Raw genomic sequence first — 18912 nt, forward strand, 5'->3', positions numbered from 1 at the left:
CCTTCACTGTGTCCTTCCTGCTTCTCTTCTTCTTTCGTCCTCTCTGCATTCTCCTCTTCCTCTCTTTTCTTCCTATATCTCTGGCTACTCATCTGCCCCTCTCTGGTGACGCTTCCAGTTTCAACAGTGTGTATGTGTGTGCTTACGTGCAAATTCTTCCCTCCCCCTCCCCCACTAGTTTTGCTTCGCTCACTTCCAGCACCCCCCCCCCCCCTCCCTCCCCCCCGCCATCTCATTTTCACCCTTTCCACCTTCTCCCCTCGTCTCCTCTCCTCTTCCCTTGTTTCCTCCCTTGCATCCTTCCCTCCTCTCCTCTCATTAGTCAATGACCATGAAGCTCACCGTTGCACACTCACTCCTCCTGCTCAGTCCTCCAGTCTCTACCACATCCTCACTAATGAACAACTGTGCTTCTCACCCCTCTCATCTCAGCTCCCTCTTTTCTCTCTCATCCCTTCCTCTCCACCCATGCCCGTCGTTCAGTTTCTCTCTCTCTCTCTCTCACTCTGTCTGCCTCTCCCGTCCTCTCTTCGATCTCTCAGAGCTCAGTACACCTCCCACTCTCTTCTCAGCTCTCCCCACTGCCACCCCCTCAACTCTCCACCTGTCTCATGCCTTGTTCTGCTCCTCTCACGTTCGACGAGGAAAATGTCTGTCTCCTCTACCTTCTTGCCTGCATTTCTCTCCTTGTGTTTGCACAACTCTCCCGCCTCCCTTAAGCTTCAGGCCGACTTCAATCCCACCGTCTATGCTTGTAATAAAATCCTAGAGCCTGTGTCATCTCGGGGGACGCACGCTCTAGGATCAGATGTCAAAGAATAAACTCTTCCTGTCATACTGATGAAGCCATAGGATCAAGCAAGTGTTTGCAACATAAATAGATGTATAGATACAAACTGAGCAAACATGTGAAAGGATAATATATCTGCATAGGTTTGTCTCACTGTTTTCTGGTGTACAACTAAGGTTTCTTCATGTTCATAAATACTTAAAAACACCTCCACACTATATATACAGTGAGCTTTTATAAAGGGATATTGTTGGCCTTTTGTATTACAATATCTTTGCAGAGATCTGGAATATTATACACTTATTATGACTTGGCACCTAAACTGGCCTATATATGACAAAAGCTTTAAGTCTTTGCATGCGGGGGTTAAAAAAAACAGATATAGTCATATGCAAAAGTTAGTACTGCCTCTTTTTTGTGTAATAACAAAGCAAGTCACCAAGCAAGTATGTCTTTCTACAAGGCAAATGCAGCTCCACACCTACAGTACAATAACATTGTTTTTTTCACAATGCCATTATTTATTTAACAAAAATTCCAGTAAGAAAAAAAAATCACGTGGAGAATACCAAGTACCCCAGTTGGAAGCATAGAGAGGAGTTTGCAATCACTGCACGGTGTCCAGCTCCTGTATATGACTGCAAAACAAAACCAAATCATCACCCCTCCACCACCATGCTTGACAGTGAGTGTGAAATGTTGTCTTTTGTTTTCTCCAAACATGGTGCTGAGTATTAATGCCAAACAACTTGGTTTCATCAGTTTAACAGACGTTTTGTTTAAGATGTTTTGTGGTTTGTTCATGTGATGCAGTTTCTGAACCTCAGTTGGGCTTTCATGTTCTTGTTACACATGCGACGGAGGCTTTCGTCTAGCAGGCCTCCCAGATAAATCATGCTTGTTGAGTCTTTGTCATGAAGTTTGACACTTAACATGCCTGTGGGGTCTGAGATGTAGCTCTTGGGCCTTACAATGTCTGACCATGGGTTAAGTTGGCTCTTGGGAAGACTGGAAACTGTGGTGAATGCTCTCCACTCGTGAATAATGTTTATCATCGTACAAAACTGAACTCCAAACTGAATTGGTAAAAGGTTTTATAACCCTCTCCAGACTGATGTGCAGCAATAATTGCTTCTCTATAATGTTTGCATCTGTTTTTCCCCTCTTGTAATTGTATTAACACACATCTGAATGCTGTAGACCAGAAAACTTCAAAAACATGTTTTTATTGAGGTATGCAACACTAGCAACATATCCTCCTGAGGGTGGTACTTTGATTTTTAAAATGTATATTTTGGCTTCATAAAAATTATATTTGAAATAAAAGTTATGTATTGTTTTTAAGAGGTTATATTTCCCTTACATGAAGACCCGCTATGACCAGAAGATTTTTTAAATGTATTCTTACACATAAAAAATAATATATAAAAATAAAAGAGGCGTAATATTTTTTTCCATGTGACTGTAATCTGTACAATAAGAGTTTAACATAGAATGTTTTTACCCTATTGTTGTGGTCTAGTAGAGAAGCATCATTGTTGCATCTGAGTTTTAGCTTCAAAAAATAAAAAATAAAGAAATCACCTAAAGTTTATGATAGTTAAATTGATATAAGGAAAGTAAAGGGACGTTTCAGACCCGACTAGAAGAATCTGCAGCGACACACTAACATGTTCATACATTTTAAGCCTTGAGATGTGCACGAACCTTGTAGGAGCATGATAATTATCATTAAACTCAAGGTTAAACAGCCAAATGAGGTTTGATACTTTTTTGTGCACAACTGTAATTTGTGGACTAGTTGCAGTCCTGGTGGAAACAGGGGTTGCTGTGACTGGACATGGAGCATCCATCAACCAACTGAATGGGTGGTGTTTTAATCTCTGGTTTCCAGGTCCACATATTCAAGCGTCTCACTCCAAGACAGCAATCCCACATTGACCCAGTACAAGATATGCTAGTAAATTGAAAATTATTGCTTAAAAGTGGAGCAAATTGTAGGTAAATCTTTCAGGTTCCAAGCTGTAAATAATCAACTTACAAGTAGTTCACAGTTTGAAACTCAGCTGGAGTCTTTCTGTAGGGTGTATCTGCTTTCCTCATGTCTCTGTGGGATGTCTTCAGGCCATTCATCTTCTTACCACAATCCTAAATGTTAGTCTAAATTGGCCTTAAAATGCCTTGGAAAAGTATTCACCCCATCTTTGTACTTTTCCTACGTTTGTGGGTTATAACCTGGAATCTAAATTGCTTTTCATTTGGATTCTGTGTAATGCATCAGGAAGACCAAGGAGCTGTCCAAACAGTTCAGGTAGAAAGCTCTGGGGGAGTACAAATGAGTGTTGGATAATAATAGCACTACTACTAATAAAAATAGTAATCAATCACAATAAAAGTAGCGAGAAAGGGCTGCACACCAAAAGTCATGGGACCAGGCAAGAGGACATTAATCAGGGAGGCAACAAGGACTTTCTATCCATATGCCAATCAGGCCACAGAGTTGGCCTATGGGGAAGAGTGAAGAAAAGAAGATAAAGAAGACAAAACTAAAGCAAATTATATGTTTGCTATAAGGTATATGGGACACTTCCCAAATGTATGGGAGAGGGTACTCTGGTCACACTAAATGAACTTTTTGGGCGTTAATGAGAATGTGATGTCTTATGAAAACCTAACACCTCTCATCACTCCAAAAATGGCACTCCAACAGTGTAGCATGGCGGTGGTAGGATCATACTGTGGGAATATTAGGACATACTGTGCGATTAGAATTGAAGGAATGACGGATGGTAATAAGTACATGTGAATTCTTGAGGAAAACCTGCTGCCAGGCTGCCAGAGATTTGAGACTGAGGCAGAAGTTTACATTCCAATAAAACAATTACCCTAAGTATATTCCTAAAGCACCACTCAGGTGGAGTAATGTATAAAGCTAACCACACTGTTTTTATTTCCTTATGTAAACATGCAGCCTTTTATTGCCTGAATCAAACTTGTTGCTGGTGTGTATAAGTGTATATTGTAAATAAAAGGAGTCCCAATACCTGACCTTGGTGTACCCCAGCAATAAACTGAAGTATGTGGTTGTTTGTCCTTTTTGAAATAATTTATAGAGCGGTATGATAAAGGTCAAAAGTATGGCATGTCTGAGATTCACATTTCACAGAGTACAGACAATATGATGCCAGGATTTACCATGTTAAAAGCTGCAGAGAGATCTAGCAAGATGAGAACTGAGGCCCCGGCGGCAGCTTTAGCTCTCTTTAGAGTCTAAAGTGGTGTGACCTATTTTAAAACCAGGTAGCTATTGATCAAGGAGATATATGAAAAGAAATCTGTGATAGATGTAGTGAAATTGGTCAATGGGTTTCTACTTAACCAGTGTGCAGAGTATGTTTTTTAAGGCAAGATGTTCCCAAAGCCTCTTCTCATTCAATTTGAAATGTGCCCAGTGATGCATTTATGATGAGTCTGAAAGCTGGTACAATGATAGAAGAAATGGCCTGAAGGAGGTTGTTAGGAAAATGTAGTTGTGGCATGTCAGAAGATTTGATGCTCTTAGTGTGAGGGGTGGATGGCTAAAATGGCATGGATTTGACTGGAGAAGATGGAGGCCATGCAGTAAGACTGCTGCTACATGTTTGGCTCGTAGATGCCACCCAGAAAAGGCTGGCTTGGGAGGTTGACATGCCATTCGTCAAGGAAGAGTGGTTGTCACTACCTCAATAAGAGAACTGACTATGAGTTTCTATGTAAAGAACTTCACAAAACTGTCAACAAAGAGGTTTGGGGCTGGAGGAGGAATATCCGGGAGGTGTAATTTAGTCTCAGAGCATCTGTGGTGGTGCTGATCTTGCAGAAGTAATGCTAAGTGTAGTCCATGAGACTGGCTGGATTGCCAGATTTGTGCTTTTTTTTATTTCGGCACCTCTGACACTGGTACACAGTTTATGAGGGGGAATCAGTCAATCATGGGTGAGGCAGGTGTAGTGTAGTGGAGTCTAGAGACCCTGTGGTACTATTACTTTTCAGTCAGGAGATTAATTATCTATTAATCGATTAATGATCTACTGTATAGTATAAGATGGTAGAGCTGAGGCACAGAATTTCAAAATGGGTGGTAAGCAGTTCTCTACATCGTTGTATTTATTGTATAATTTTGAATAACAATGTGTTGAAGTTGAAGTAGCTGCCTTGGTGGCCAGCAAATGACACCTATAAAGATTTTAATAGAAGTCAGGAGAATCATGAACATCCAAGGAGGTGGCTTGATGAGAAGTAGCGGTTCTTTGAAGCCCCAGTGCATTGTTTGGACATAAGGGAGGGGGGAGTGTTGTCTTAGCTTGGCTATGTGTTGTAATTCTGTTTTGGAGGGCTCTCTGTGCTGAGAGAGGGTGCGTCCTTATCATCTCCTTTATCTACCGTCCTCTGGTCCTTTCTACACCACATCCACTGATTTTTATCATGCATCATCTCATCTCCTTCTGCTGTTTCACTGTATTTGTGTGTGTGTATTCAGTAAGGCAGTAGGCTATATACGTGCGGCTGGATGGAGGGGTGGCGGGTTTTTCTGCTTTGTTACTGCCCTTGCACATTCATTGATGAAGCCAGGAGATGAGGACTGAATGAGTTTCTGTCTGCAGACAACTATCTGGCCCTGGTTATGCTCTTCCTGTGGTTCATGCAGACACAGACGGGGAGGCTTGTTTCAATGAGCTTCAGGCCTCAGCATCAACTCTGCAAGCTTCACCACACCCCCTAGTGACACATTAAATAAATGTTCCCACCAACAGCAGAGAGACAGATTCCCCCGAAGACAAAAGACTGTAGGCGGGGTTTGGAGACAAGGCCATCTGCGTGCTGCTGCATGTGTGTTCAAAAAGAGAGGCTCCCCCCTTTATTTGCATTGTGAATGGCTGGTTGGCCCTGTCCCTGTCCCATTAAACCAGGAATTCCGTTATATTTACTGATTTAAAGTGCAGTATTTAATTTCCACAAACTTTGCAGTTGATTTTGATTTTCTAACACCAACAAGAAGCTGAATGAGCTACTGGTGATTGCAAAATACTGTGATGTACAATGTTTTTGATTGTTGAATAATAAGAATTTGAATTACAAGTAATTTTATCTCTGTATAATGCATTAATAATGCTTCACATTTTACAGATTTTTACCTTTACAAATATATATTTTTTCTCTTTTGGTCAAAAAGTTGTCATACTGTATATACAGTTTGACACCAGAATGACGTCTTAAACTTCTCTTAGAGAACTTCTATCAAATACCAATACTTATGGTTTCACTTCTGGCTTATAGATGAAATAATGAAAATAATAATAATAATAATAATAATAATAATAATAATAATAATAATAATAATAATAATAATAATAATAATAATAATACATTTTTAAAAAGTAGGCACAATACATACAAAATGTTGTATGTATCCTTTTTTTATCCATCCATCCATCCATTATCTATACCCGCTTTATCCATTGCAAGGTCACGGGGGGCTGCTGGAGCCTATCCCAGCTATTTTCAGGCAAGAGGCAGGGGTTACAGGGGTCCTTTTTTTTTTAATGTTTACATAAACCTTGTTCTATTAAATTATAATAGAACGGCGGATTTTGACACTGATCTGCTTTTATTTACAATATATGACAGTAATTTTGGACTGTTGTCTGGATAAACAAACGACCATTCTGCAGACATTATTAAATTATCACAACAAGGTCTGAAAATAGTCGTCAGTTTAGGCTGTTATTGTGCTATTATTTTGTCTCCTTGACAAACCTGCATTGCTCTTGTATTCTATGGACAAAAGCGTGATTATGACAAATTATTTTATCGCATATTTGTGGTTACCATTGACTTTATTTTCTTTATTTTATGCTACATGGTGAAAGAGAGGATTTTTTAGAGATCCCACAGCAAATTCTTGCTTTCGTGTTTCACCTGAAAAAGGTGATTTTAGATACATTTTTTCCACATGTGTGGCATGCTGCAGGCCCTGTTAGATGTCCATCCTCTTTACTTTATATGGTGCGTGATAACAGTTTTGAGTATATTCAGTGTAAATCTCAGGCTGACCTGATACATACAGGAGATAATGTCACCAAAATCATTTTCCTTTACCAGAAGTTGGCACTATGGACTTCATCCTAGATTGCCATATCTACTTGTTCAAAGTGGAAACCTCAAATGTGCAACTTCGGTACATATCGGACAAGTCATGTGCAAGTTAGAACAATTTTTCTATTCATGGCAAGACATCAAACTTTGCCGCCCACTCACAGTCACGCCCTTTAAAAAAAAGTTGCAGTTTCAGTCATCTTCAGTGTCTTTACTGGTTGATCAGGTTTGAGAAGTATCGGCTCACTATTTGGGGCAGAGATGGATTCTTCGGCGGCAACTCTGATCACACACAGAAACTCTGAGGTCTTTGGTACAATGCAAAACATAATTAAAAAGCATCTTTCCTTTTGCCAACAGGTGGCGCTACAGCCATTCTTGAACATTACACTGTAGATGTGTTCAGGTTCAAACTACAATCACACACATCAGTTTTGGACCAGATCAAACAATGTATAACTGAGTTACAGCCAATTTGTGTTTCATTGCGAGTCTTCGAAATGACCTCTAAACTTGCTGCGTCACTAGTCATGCCCTCTGGTAAAAAGTTGAAAGCCTTGCAATTTTGGATTGGTCATGTGTCTAGTTTGTACAAAAATAGATCTGAGTCAATTTGATCAAATCTCTAGGCTGAGTTTGTTAAAGTACGAGGCCTGGAAATGACCAAAATACAGGAAAAATTACATATTCTATTTAAAATCGTGCACTTTCTGTGTGAGTGATCCAAGGGGCCCAAGAGACTTTTTTCTAGGTCTCCTCTGATACATCAGACACACACATTTCATCAGTGTAGGTGAAAGTGGGTTGTGGGGCTCGTCCATAACATGCAGTAGGTGGCGCCATCGATCCCATTATTTTACACCATGCCGGTCGCCCATGAAATACGTAATATTACGCGACATCTGATGTGTGTGTAAAACATGGATGTATTAAATAACAAAAAGTGTAAAAGCAAAGGTGTAAAAGCAAAAGGTGTAAAATTTGGTGAGTTTTCGAGTATAATAATAATAATAATAATAATAATAATAATAATAACGAAAATTACTAATGATGATGATAATGATAATAATAATAATAATAATAATAATAATAATAATAATAATAATAATAATAATAATAATAATAATAAAGGGCTTGACTGTGTCTTTTTTTCACACTCCTACACCTCCACCTACTGGTCAATGTGAGAAAGTGCTCTGGGATTATTTAAAATCGACCAGGAGCAGGGGTAATTATTACTTTTTATTGTTTTTTCAACATTTTCTTTTTACATATCCAGCTAAGTGGACATAAATATGTGAAACTTTGTGAAATGTTTTGTCTTTGCGGACAAGGCAGACAACAACTCACACTTATCCAAGAGTTCGACTGGCAAGCATATAATCATATACAAATACAAATATAAATTATCATACAAATGGGCTATTATCCATTTATAACTGTCGCCCGTCACGGATTGATCACATCGTTAAATTGGCAAATTCCCATCCGACGACACATGTGGTAGCGTGGCCGAGCGGTCTAAGGCGCTGGATTAAGGCTCCAGTCTCTTCGGGGGCGTGGGTTCGAATCCCACCGCTGCCAAGTTTTTAGTGTTCTGCCGACGCAGTTTACTGTCCTGAACAGTTAACCAATTCAGATTCTATATCCTACCATCCTTTATTACAGGTTTAAAACTGTAATGCTATTTTTTTTCTTATTCCCCTTAATTGTTTATGCTAAAGTAAGATGGAAATTCTTTTTCTGCATTGTATGGAAAAGAAGTAGCTCGTTTTAGACTGAAGTTAATGTAAAATACAGTCAAATAAGGCTATATTCTTCATTATATAAGATTTTACTGTACGTTTTTTCTCCATTTACTTCATTATTAGTTCATTAAGATAAATACTGCTACTTGTGGTACATTTACAACAATACGTACATTACTTTACTAAATATCGGTACAAATGGACTAATACATTTTTGTTGCTGTTTTATAGATTTAATTTTTTTAAGACGTCTTAATGCCGTCAGGACCACGAAAAGGAATTTAAAAAATGTGTTGCTGTGTTAAAAACACACTAATTAAGTTAACATAAACATACAAACGACGCATTTATTAGGAGCAGCGTTCACTTTCCGCAGCGTGACTCGGAAATACGAGGTTTGAAGGGGCACGTGAACGCAGCGACAGAAAAGAGGAAAGAAAGGGGGAAAGGAAGGAAGGAAGGAGCTCTTCATCTACTGCCCCGCTGTCTTGGCGCCAATGCGACTCCCCGGGAAATAAACCATTTTCATTGACATTTCAAGCAAAATTAGCGACTAGTTGCTTCTCCAGCACATTATATGCCATTGTCACATGTAATCTGCCCCCTATAGTCACGGCACTAATAACCCAGCAACAGCAGAGCACCGGGACAATAGAGGTGCGTTTCTCCGGGGAGACGGATAACAGACGCTGCACAAAGATGGGGGTGAGTTGCATGGGTTTGGGTTTATTTTTTTGCTTTACTTTACGGTTTCTATGTTTAAAACAAAAAACAAAACAAAAAAAGGGAATATTTATGCTCTTAAATGCCCTAATGTTGATATGAGAGATAAGAAAGGAAAGCGAGGTGGAGGTGGAGGAGGGAAGAGATGGTGGCACCGGGCTTAGGTCGGCTACCTGTCTACACTCAACCTTTTAACGCCATCCCCTTAGCCTAAAACAAGCTTATTTGGCATTTTGAACATTATTCCTGGATTGTCTGTTTGGTTGGGTAAAGTTAAGTCCTGCAGTGTGGTGTAACATTGTTAGCCAGGCTGTTAGCCACAGGAATGCTACAGCTGCAAATGGCGAGTGCTCTGCTGGCCGCTCCTGCTAATCACTGTCTGTGGATATGGATATACATGTATATCTATATCTTTGCCAGGCCAGGCCCAATTTTGCAATGGTTTCACGGCTAGTATGAATAAAGTCAGACTTTTCTCCCAGCATGTTCCCTCCTGCAGACAGCCAGGCCTGCACTCATCACTGCTGACTATAAACTTTTGCCTGCAAACACACTTGGATTTATGTCCCCACTTTCACTGGGGTCTTAATAAAACCCCATCCACGTGTTTTTTCAAGGACCCAGCTCAGTCTCTGTGCCTGGTACCGAGTTAATGCTCTGGGCTAAAGTTGGCCACTCATTGCATTCTTCCTCATAATGGTTACCTCGTCTGCTCAGTTGTGGCATGAAGGAATTCAGTCCATTCCCACTTGTTTGTCCCTGAAGCTCAATGCAACATTTCTGCAACTTGACTTGCACATTGCACATGGATTTACATCTTATGCTAGTACTAATTGCATGCTGCGTGTAATAGATGCCTGATTGGATATCATAAATATCGGATGTGAGTAACTACAGAGAGCTAAAACTCAATATCTTTGCCACAAAGATGTTTACAGCAGGTATCTCTCTGTTGCAAGCCATAATCTATATTTGTGACTTATGATTGCATGATTGCTTAAGCATAGGACAGAATCAGCTGAGTATCATTATAGGAAGTTATTGCAATAATTTAAGCCCACACTGAAAGCTGTTTGCAGTTACAGATATATAAATACATAATCTGTTTCTGTGGCATTTGTGAAAAACCGCCACTGCAACAGCACTGAAGTTTGCTTCTGCTGCTTTACATTTTAAAACAAATAAGGATTTTAAAATCACAAACTATATCTCATTGAATCCTTTCTAAGAGATAATAATATCCAGGTTTGAACGGTTTTAACTATTTTGTTTTTTCTTGAAATTTTATAAAATGGAAAAGCAGTTTCACACATATTTTATATAATCTTTTCTACTTAAGAGGTAATTTATTTCAGTTTTGATAGGTGAGTATTATGATATTTTTAAGGTGGACCTAATCTATGGTGGTGATCAAAAAGTGACATGGCCTTTTTTTCACATTTTCATGAATGAAGTAGAGGTTTCGTTCATCACAAAATGTGGTTTTATATATTATTTACTTTTTATAAGCTAATTTATTCCAGGTCTGAGAAGTCAGAGTGTTGTGATCTTTGAACTGGGCTGTGTTTAAGGTGTCCTTGATGTGAAACGATGTGAAATGGCTCTTTTTAGTTTTCTGACCAGTCAGAAACTAGACTTCAGTGTTGTGGTCAGATGAAATCATTGCTTTTCTATTTTATTGTCATTGTTGCTCTTGTATACCTGCATTCCTTTTGACTGAATTATCATTTGTTTTTCCTTTTTAGTGTTACGACTACAATTTGGTCACATGACTGGACTTCACTTGTCTCATTCTAAACCTACAGTTGCTCTCGTTCTTAAGTTTAAGGTTCTTGTCTTGTGACATTGTGTTTGTAATATGTTTCCACCAAATTAACTCAGGGTTTGCTTTAATTATGTGCTAATTCATATTTGGCGGTCTTGTAATATTTTGTCGAGTTAAAAAAAGGACTATTTATTGCATAAAAAAACCCCACAATAAACATAAAACTGGCATTCCTTCTTTTATCTCTACAGCGTGAACATTTGACACTCTGGATTTGGCACTTTTGCGTGTTTGCCAGAAAGTACTGTGTTACCATGGCAACAACCTGATCCTATATCTGTGGATCTTCCTGCCTTTTGATTTTTCTTTATTTCCTTTTCCTTTTTTATTTAATGCAACCAGGATTTATGATGATGTCCAATTCATCTGGCAGCTTTGTTCTTTTCTTGTACTGAGATGACTTTTTCATCTGTAGATAACTCTCTTATGCCCTTTGAACGTTTCCGACAGATTCGTAAAAACGTTTCATACTTACGCACAGTCAATGAACACTAAAGAGAGAAATGAGAAATGAAAGAGCTGATTATACTTAATCATATTAAACATATGGGACAGCATTTTATTAGTTATTTGTCCCTCGTTGGGTTATATTCTTGCATTTATTTAGTCTTGCTCTCATCATTATTTTACTTCTACTTCAGTTGCCACTGTTACTTTTCTGTTTCCCCTCTGCTTAAGTCACATTTTCACCCTCTCTTTCCTCCTTGTTTCCTTTCATCAGAGAAAGTCTAACAGAGCAAAGGAGAAGAAGGCTCGGCGTCAGGAGGAGAGGGCGGCCATGGACGCAGTGTGCGCCAAGGTGGAATCAGCCAATAAGGTAAGCTGTGGTGGCGGATTAATCAGCACGGGAGCTGTCATTTACCCGGGGAGGTTATGGCTGCTTGTTGAGTTAAAGAAGAAAAGAGAGGGATAACCAGGTTGTGCACTTCTGGCAGTGTTAAAAACTACTGCATTGATGTTATAAATAAACACAATCTCTTTACATGCTTTTTCCAGCTTTCCAGTTCGTTCAGAGTATAATTTTTCACTATCTCATGTAATGATTTCAGAAGCAAGGGATATGCTCCTCTAGTTACACCCATAATTGATATGCACATGGCTTTAGAAGCTCAATACAGCACCATGCGTACATTTATGCATCATTAATGAAATCAACAAATCCTGCCTGGCTATAAATGCACGCGTCCTGCAGCTTTTGGGTAGATGAAAGTGAGTTAACTGTGCAGACGTCTAAAGGAGAACAAAGCTTACAGTCATCGTTTGCTGAGCTGCATCTGCTTCCTCAACAAGCTCTTAATTGGCCTTCTGGATTTATTGCTTCTTGCTCCATCTTGAAATGGGGCGCTCTGTATTGTGTACTGTTGTCTGTCCACCGCCTCTCAGCTGCTGGTGAGACAGCAAAGACACAACAATGAATCTGGACTCTCGAATATTGTTCCCTAAGAACAAACGTCCCATTCACCACTTTATCTTCTTCTTGATAGCTTCTCTTTGACTTTAAAATGAAGACAACAGGAAAAAGACCAAAAAAATAAGCATGCCTGCACTACATAATAGGTCCACATGCATCTTTGCTGATAATGTTGAGCTCTGGTCAATATAAAGGTTTAAAATCTGCTGGACGTTTTCAGCAGAGGTTTGGTGACTTTCAATGAGAACGATAAAGAGTCACACATTTGTGCTTATCTAACAATCAATCAAAAATCTTGATTTGGGTCATTCAGGTCCTTGATCCTGAATATTAGAGAAAAAAAACCGTGATTTTAAAATGGTTAAGAAAATGTTGTCATTATTATCTTTTAAAGTTTACTTTTGCACCTTTTTCCCATCACAGCTTGATGACCCACTGGAGGCCTTCCCAGCCTTCAAAAAGTACGACAGAAATGGGTAAGCATCTCTCTGTGAGCCTTCAAACGGTTTATCCAGCATGTTTTCTCTTTGTCTGCCTCTCTGATGCTGACAGACTTACAGTAGGAGCACTCATTTCTGACCTTGTTGAACTTGTCTTCCCATCCAGGCTGAATCTGCAGATAGAGTGCAAGAGAGTGACTTCCCTCAACCCTCTGTCTGTGGAGTGGGCCTTCGAACTCACCCGCGCCAACATGCAAACACTGTGAGCAGTCTGTTTCATCCTCTTGTGTTAGTTAAAAATGAATAAATAAAGGTAGCCACTCATCTTTTACAGAATTTGAAAGGGGGTAGTTAATGTTTTTAGGTTATATATCTGCATTTATTTATTTATTATTAGTATTTTAAAATGTTTGTGTGGGAACCTGTAGAAGTAACACAGAGGTGATGCTGATAGTAAAATGACTACAGGTTATCTCCTTTTACTTTGCCAGAATTTGAATTCACTTGTGCAAATGTCAGTCAGTCAAAGGTTAATTTTATTTAAGAGGACCACGTCCTCTGTGCTGCATGACGACGGGGAGAGATGTGACTCTTTATTTTGTCTGTGCCGTTGCTTCAGATATGAGCAGAGCGAGTGGGGGTGGAAGGAGAGGGAAAAGAGGGACGAGATGAACGACGAGAGGGCGTGGTACCTGCTGGCTCGTGACGCAGACTCGGCCCCTGTGGCCTTCTCTCACTTCCGATTTGACGTGGAGTGTGGGGAGGAGGTTTTATATTGGTACGGTACTCATCCCCCTGTTTGCTGAGTTCAAGGAAATATTGAAAAAGTGTATTTTGTTTTTTAACGTTTTGCCTCTTTTCTTGCCTCTGCAGCTACGAGGTGCAGCTAGAGAGCAGAGTACGGAGGAAAGGGCTCGGCAAGTTTCTTATCCAAATTCTACAGCTCATCGCTAACGGGTAAAATCTTCAGCTGTCGTCATGGATTTGTTACTCGGGGTGGAAGTCAGTGGTATTAGTAAAACTGATAATTTATTCACCAATATGACAGGTCAGAAAATCCTTCCGTATCATCTGTTTAACCCTTCAATGCCTGACATGAAATGACACAAATAATACTTTTATTTGAAGTGTTAATTATGTGTTGAATTCATAAACACTTACAATTTTCTATTTAACAATTTCTAAATCATTATTTTTATTATCATTGTGAATTCATTTGGTGATTTTATGTATATATTATTCAGTTGATTTATTTATTTTTGGGGGTTTGTAAAAAACGTTTTTTCCCTTTTTTAAATGGGTGGTACAAAGGTATCAAATATGATGCATCCTGCATTATAGGGTGCATTAAAGACTTGATATCAACTTTGAGCTTTTGTAAAAGGAATAATCTCCAAGTAACCTCAGTGTAATGCGTTGCTGAAAGTGGACAGTTGTTACAATGTTGAAATATATCTGTTAAAGACAGGAATTAGGATGCTGTGTAAAATGAAAATAGAAAATATTTTTTTTCATTTTTTTTCAACTTTTTTCACAGTATAGCATAGAAAACTGACATTGAGACACTTCATTAATGGGGGGGTTAAGGGCAATGTTGGTAGAAGAGTCTGGGTCTCTGCCTGCATTGCAGACCTTTCATTAACTGAAACCGGGGTTGGATGGGCTTCTGTTACACCTGTTGGTGCCATCAAATTGTTTTCTTAAGATTGGTAAATTTCCTTAGTTTAAACTTTAATAAAATATTGGTTTCTATGATTTTTAAAAAAGTGAATTCTTTTTTTCTTCGCATTTTGCACAGCATCCTGTTTTGGGTTGATCATGTTAGTCATATGTGAATCGGAGTTAGCAATTTATCAAAAAGTCATTTCTGTGCTACCAGGAGAACAGGTTCTAAGTTAACATTTTAGAGGAAATGGCACATCCTTGGATTATGTGAAATCAAGGTAAATATTTTATATATTTTTTTCCTCCCTTCTTTGTTCAGTACACAAATGAAAAAAGTCATGTTGACGGTCTTCAAACACAACCACGGGGCTTACCAGTTCTTCAGGGAAGCTTTACAGTGAGTACCGTCTCTATGGATGGATAGTCTGGCTTTTTTTTTTGTGTATATAATTCAAGGTGAAAGGAGTTTTATAGACAGAAATCTGTTAAATGTAATCATAATTAATCTGAGCTGGATGATGTTTACTTATTGGAGTTGAATCCAATCAATTTTTATTCCTTCACGACCACAGTTCAGCATTTAATCTAATCTCTGTATCAGGTTTGAAATTGACGAGACCTCACCCAGCATGTCCGGTTGCTGCGGCGACGACTGCTCCTACGAGATCCTCAGCAGGCGGACCAAACACGGCGAGGCTTCGGCGGGCCACACCCACAGCGGCGGCCACTGCGGCGGCTGCTGCCACTGACCAGCTGCGGCTACGCGTTCAACCATCGGTCAAAAGCCAGCAACTTCGATAACTGCGTGAAGGCTTGAGGGTTGTGGGTATGAATGGCGTTTCAAATTGTCGGCATGGATGCAGATACTGAAGCAGCGTTCTGGATCAAGGCTTTGTTTTATGTTTTTTTTTGTACGTATGTGAGTTTGCAAGTGTTTTTGCTGCAAAGGCGATATGCAGTGTGAGCGTTCACCTTTTTTTTTTTTTTTTTTTTCTTTTTCTCAACCTCTTGGCTGAATGGCCATTGTTTTCCTCATTCCTATTGATCACACTCAGTATTTTCCAGTCAAAAAAACAAACACAAAAAACCTGAGGCAATGCTGATGCTCTCCATCTACTGTTTTACTACACTGTAATCATTGTGCTTCTTAAACTGTGATTCGGGACCTAAAATTGGCTGCTGGTTCTAAACAAATGCTCCGCACTTATGTTGCGCTCTTTTTTTTTTTTATTTTATTTTAAGGTCTACAAACCGGTTTAGTTATTTTTCTTGTTTATAATTCACCCATTGTCACACACGGCACAGTATAAGTCCACTTTTTTATATGGTATGCAGCACTTTTGTCTCTACAATCACAAATGGATGAGTTTTTTTGGAGGAAATATGTGGCTAGGCGTTTTCTTTAAAGACCCCTTCGGCGTGTAAACGGGCCGGGTATCGAACCGCCGACCTTCTGGTCGGAGGATGACCACTCGACCTGCTGATTCACAACCGTCATTTTGGAGACTGGACTGTCGAATAGAAATTTCTACAGTCTCTCAATTATAATGTAGGTTTTTCTGCAGTACTTGGTTGTTAATTTAAAATCATGCCCTTGGCTGAGATACTGTGGGCACTAAGCAGAGGAGGTAAGACATTTTTGTAAAAGAATCTGCGGTTTCTCGACCACTTTAACTGAAATGCCGGATCATGGGATGAGGATCGATGAAAGCACCTCGAAGCCCCGTTGCTTTATAATTTATCTGTTAAAACTTTTACTTTGATAGATAGATAGATGGTAGCGATACCACTGCAGTTGGCAGTAAACACGATGGCCAATGATATCACTGGTCCACTCCTGATTTTTATAGTTTTTTAAATCTCCAAGTATGCCTTTTTTCTTTAGCAAGTATCTCTTCTCCAAGTATTTAAATAATTTCATCTGTTGCTGTGAATTAGGAGTCGTTTATTTGGCCAAAAGTTCTGTTTTTGGTATTTTAAGATGGAATGATGACACGCGTATATATCTTTATTTTTTTTTCTATAAATTACTCTTATAATGGTAATAATAGTATTTACCTTCTACCTGCTGTCAGCTAGTGTCAGAAAATAGTTTTTTTTTTTTATTTGCGTTACAATTTACATCTTATCTCTGTTAAAGCATAACATTGAGTCAGACGTGGAGGAAGAACAGCTGTTAGGACAAGTTATCACTAATCGTTTCTCAGCGCAGCTTTGTCTGTTTTGGTTTTGGCTGTTTTTGCTCGTCAGATTTATAACAACTTTAGTTCACATGTGCAGCTCGCAGCCAGGCTGCATCTCTGAAGGTCAGACGGCTGAGGAGGCGGGGGAAATAAGGGCAGATGTTCACAGATCTGTGTAATTTAGAGGAATTTAGGTACAGTTAGTCCAATATATCACAAGATGTAGTGACATTGTTGGTAAGTGGATACGAAGAAGTTGCGAACCAGTTTGCAGCTCTCCTTGTTGCTCAGAGATGCAGCAATCCCGTATGAACAGTATCGTGTGTGACCTGATACTAGTAAAAATAGACAACAATTTGTACTTTGATTTGTAAATCTGTATGCAGTTAAAAACAAAGCTCCTGGTATGATCCCGTCTCTCCTTCAGGTCCCCAACTGCTTTAATCAGAGATGAAGCCAACCGAGTGTGAACGAGGATTATTTTATCTCTTCTCCCTTTTAATGCTGTGAAATGCACATTTGACTCTGAAATGACCCTTCCCCTGCTTCAGTCCTGAAAAACTGCCCTCTGCTTCTTCCTGTCGTTGCTGTCTAAAGACTAATTATCAGTAAAAGCCCCCCAATCACCTGTCGTGAAGTTGATTCTCTTCAGAAAGGCACTGATGTCGATTCAGTGTCGATGCTGTTTATAAAAACCATCATCATTATTGCATATCTTGTTGACAAATCATATTGATTTTAAAATGGGGTGGGAATTGGTAATTGTCATATGCGCTGAAGGAATTTGTTTTTACAGCTCGTACTTTTCTCGTTTCATCGGCAGTGAACGTTTTCACAGCCTCGCCTGAGTTGCTTGCATGATGAAATATGAACAAAGCGAATCAGCCGAAATGACCGTAACAGCAAAGCTGCTTCTGAACTTCAGTAGCCCGAAGTGATCCAGTGTCTGGAGAGGTAATGTTTTTGACTAAGAGCATTACTTTGAATATTTCATACAAATGGGATAAGTAAAAACCACAAGATGTTGAAGTCGGTGCAGGTGTGCAGTAAGACCCCACAGCACATCTGGAGACGCTTTGGCCATGATAACTCCACATCTGTTTACAAACCTTTATCTTCAGGCTGTTCCAAGTGCTCGTCAGTTGAGTGCGAAGCGTTGCGTAGGAGTCACCAGGAAGCTCTTTAGATCCTTGATATGGTCTCCTCTGTCCACCGTGACCGAGGGCTTTAAATCTGTTTGAGTCGTTTTTGAGCCGCTTGTATTAAAGGCAGACGTTTTGACTGTTTTCGATGACGCAGGAGACGGAAACGTGAACGGGGCTGATCGACAATCCACAGAAGAACACACACATTTTTTTAGTTGACAGACTTCTTGGTTGCTATCAGTCAGAGAGGACGCAAAACAGCATTTATCACCTGGAGATGTGTTGGTGTCACTTTCCCGTGTGAGCTCTGATCACAAATGACAAAAAATTCTGCTTGTTTTAGGACTAGACTACCTTCCTTTTTAGTACAATAGCTACTTTTTGTACTTCACAGGTCCAAATAACAAGAAGTTGGTGTACATAGTGGTTGTAGATCAGTCGGCTGACGGTCTCTCTCAGGTTAATCAAACATAATCAAACCTCATCTGTCTTAGAGAATAGCCATCTTGCCAGCTGTCGGCTGGGTCGGACCGCCCTGCAGCTTTGATCTGGAGTCAGTTTCTGTTTTGCTCAAACGATCTAAAGGAACTTGAGCATATTCGACAATTTGCTTTAAACCCAACCACAATTGTAACACCGTTTTTCTCCGGGTGGCTGTAGTTGAAACAAAAAAACATTACATGAAATTAATGAGATCTGACCCTGGATCTCTGCTCAGCGGTTACATTCGATCCAGACATGTGGGCTGTGTTTTTAAAAGAAAAAGCTCGCTGGCAATATTTAAAAGAAAAAAAGGATTCTGTGAAAATGTAAATTTGAAAAATGGGGTTAAACCATTTTATTTTGA

At 39.4% G+C, this 18912-nt stretch overlaps 2 protein-coding genes and 1 non-coding gene across 4 annotated transcripts in view; 2 read left to right on the top strand and 1 right to left on the bottom strand.

Annotated features, from left to right (window-relative positions):
* cct7 (chaperonin containing TCP1, subunit 7 (eta)) overlaps positions 1-18912 on the bottom strand; it is a 418707-nt gene that overhangs the window by 93102 nt on the left and 306693 nt on the right. The gene's annotated exons all lie outside the window — the stretch shown is intronic.
* trnal-aag (transfer RNA leucine (anticodon AAG)) lies at positions 8428-8509 on the top strand. The gene has a single exon. It is a non-coding gene; the product is annotated as a tRNA-Leu (tRNA).
* Positions 9120-18751, top strand: naa40 (N-alpha-acetyltransferase 40, NatD catalytic subunit). Its single transcript, XM_061710095.1, has 8 exons — positions 9120-9378; positions 11943-12038; positions 13056-13108; positions 13239-13334; positions 13692-13850; positions 13946-14029; positions 15057-15134; positions 15339-18751. Exons 1-8 carry the CDS (start codon positions 9373-9375, stop codon positions 15484-15486), a joined length of 720 nt encoding a protein of 239 aa, XP_061566079.1. The 5' UTR covers positions 9120-9372; the 3' UTR covers positions 15487-18751.

The sequence above is a fragment of the Cololabis saira genome, chromosome 20, assembly GCF_033807715.1.
Source record: "Cololabis saira isolate AMF1-May2022 chromosome 20, fColSai1.1, whole genome shotgun sequence".
NCBI lineage: Eukaryota > Metazoa > Chordata > Actinopteri > Beloniformes > Belonidae > Cololabis > Cololabis saira.

Coding starts and splice junctions, on each gene's coding strand:
- naa40 (XM_061710095.1), top strand. Junction 13,109..13,238: donor AAAAAGTACGACAGAAATGG/GTAAGCATCTCT, acceptor CTTCCCATCCAG/GCTGAATCTGCAGATAGAGT. Junction 15,135..15,338: donor TTCTTCAGGGAAGCTTTACA/GTGAGTACCGTC, acceptor TCTCTGTATCAG/GTTTGAAATTGACGAGACCT.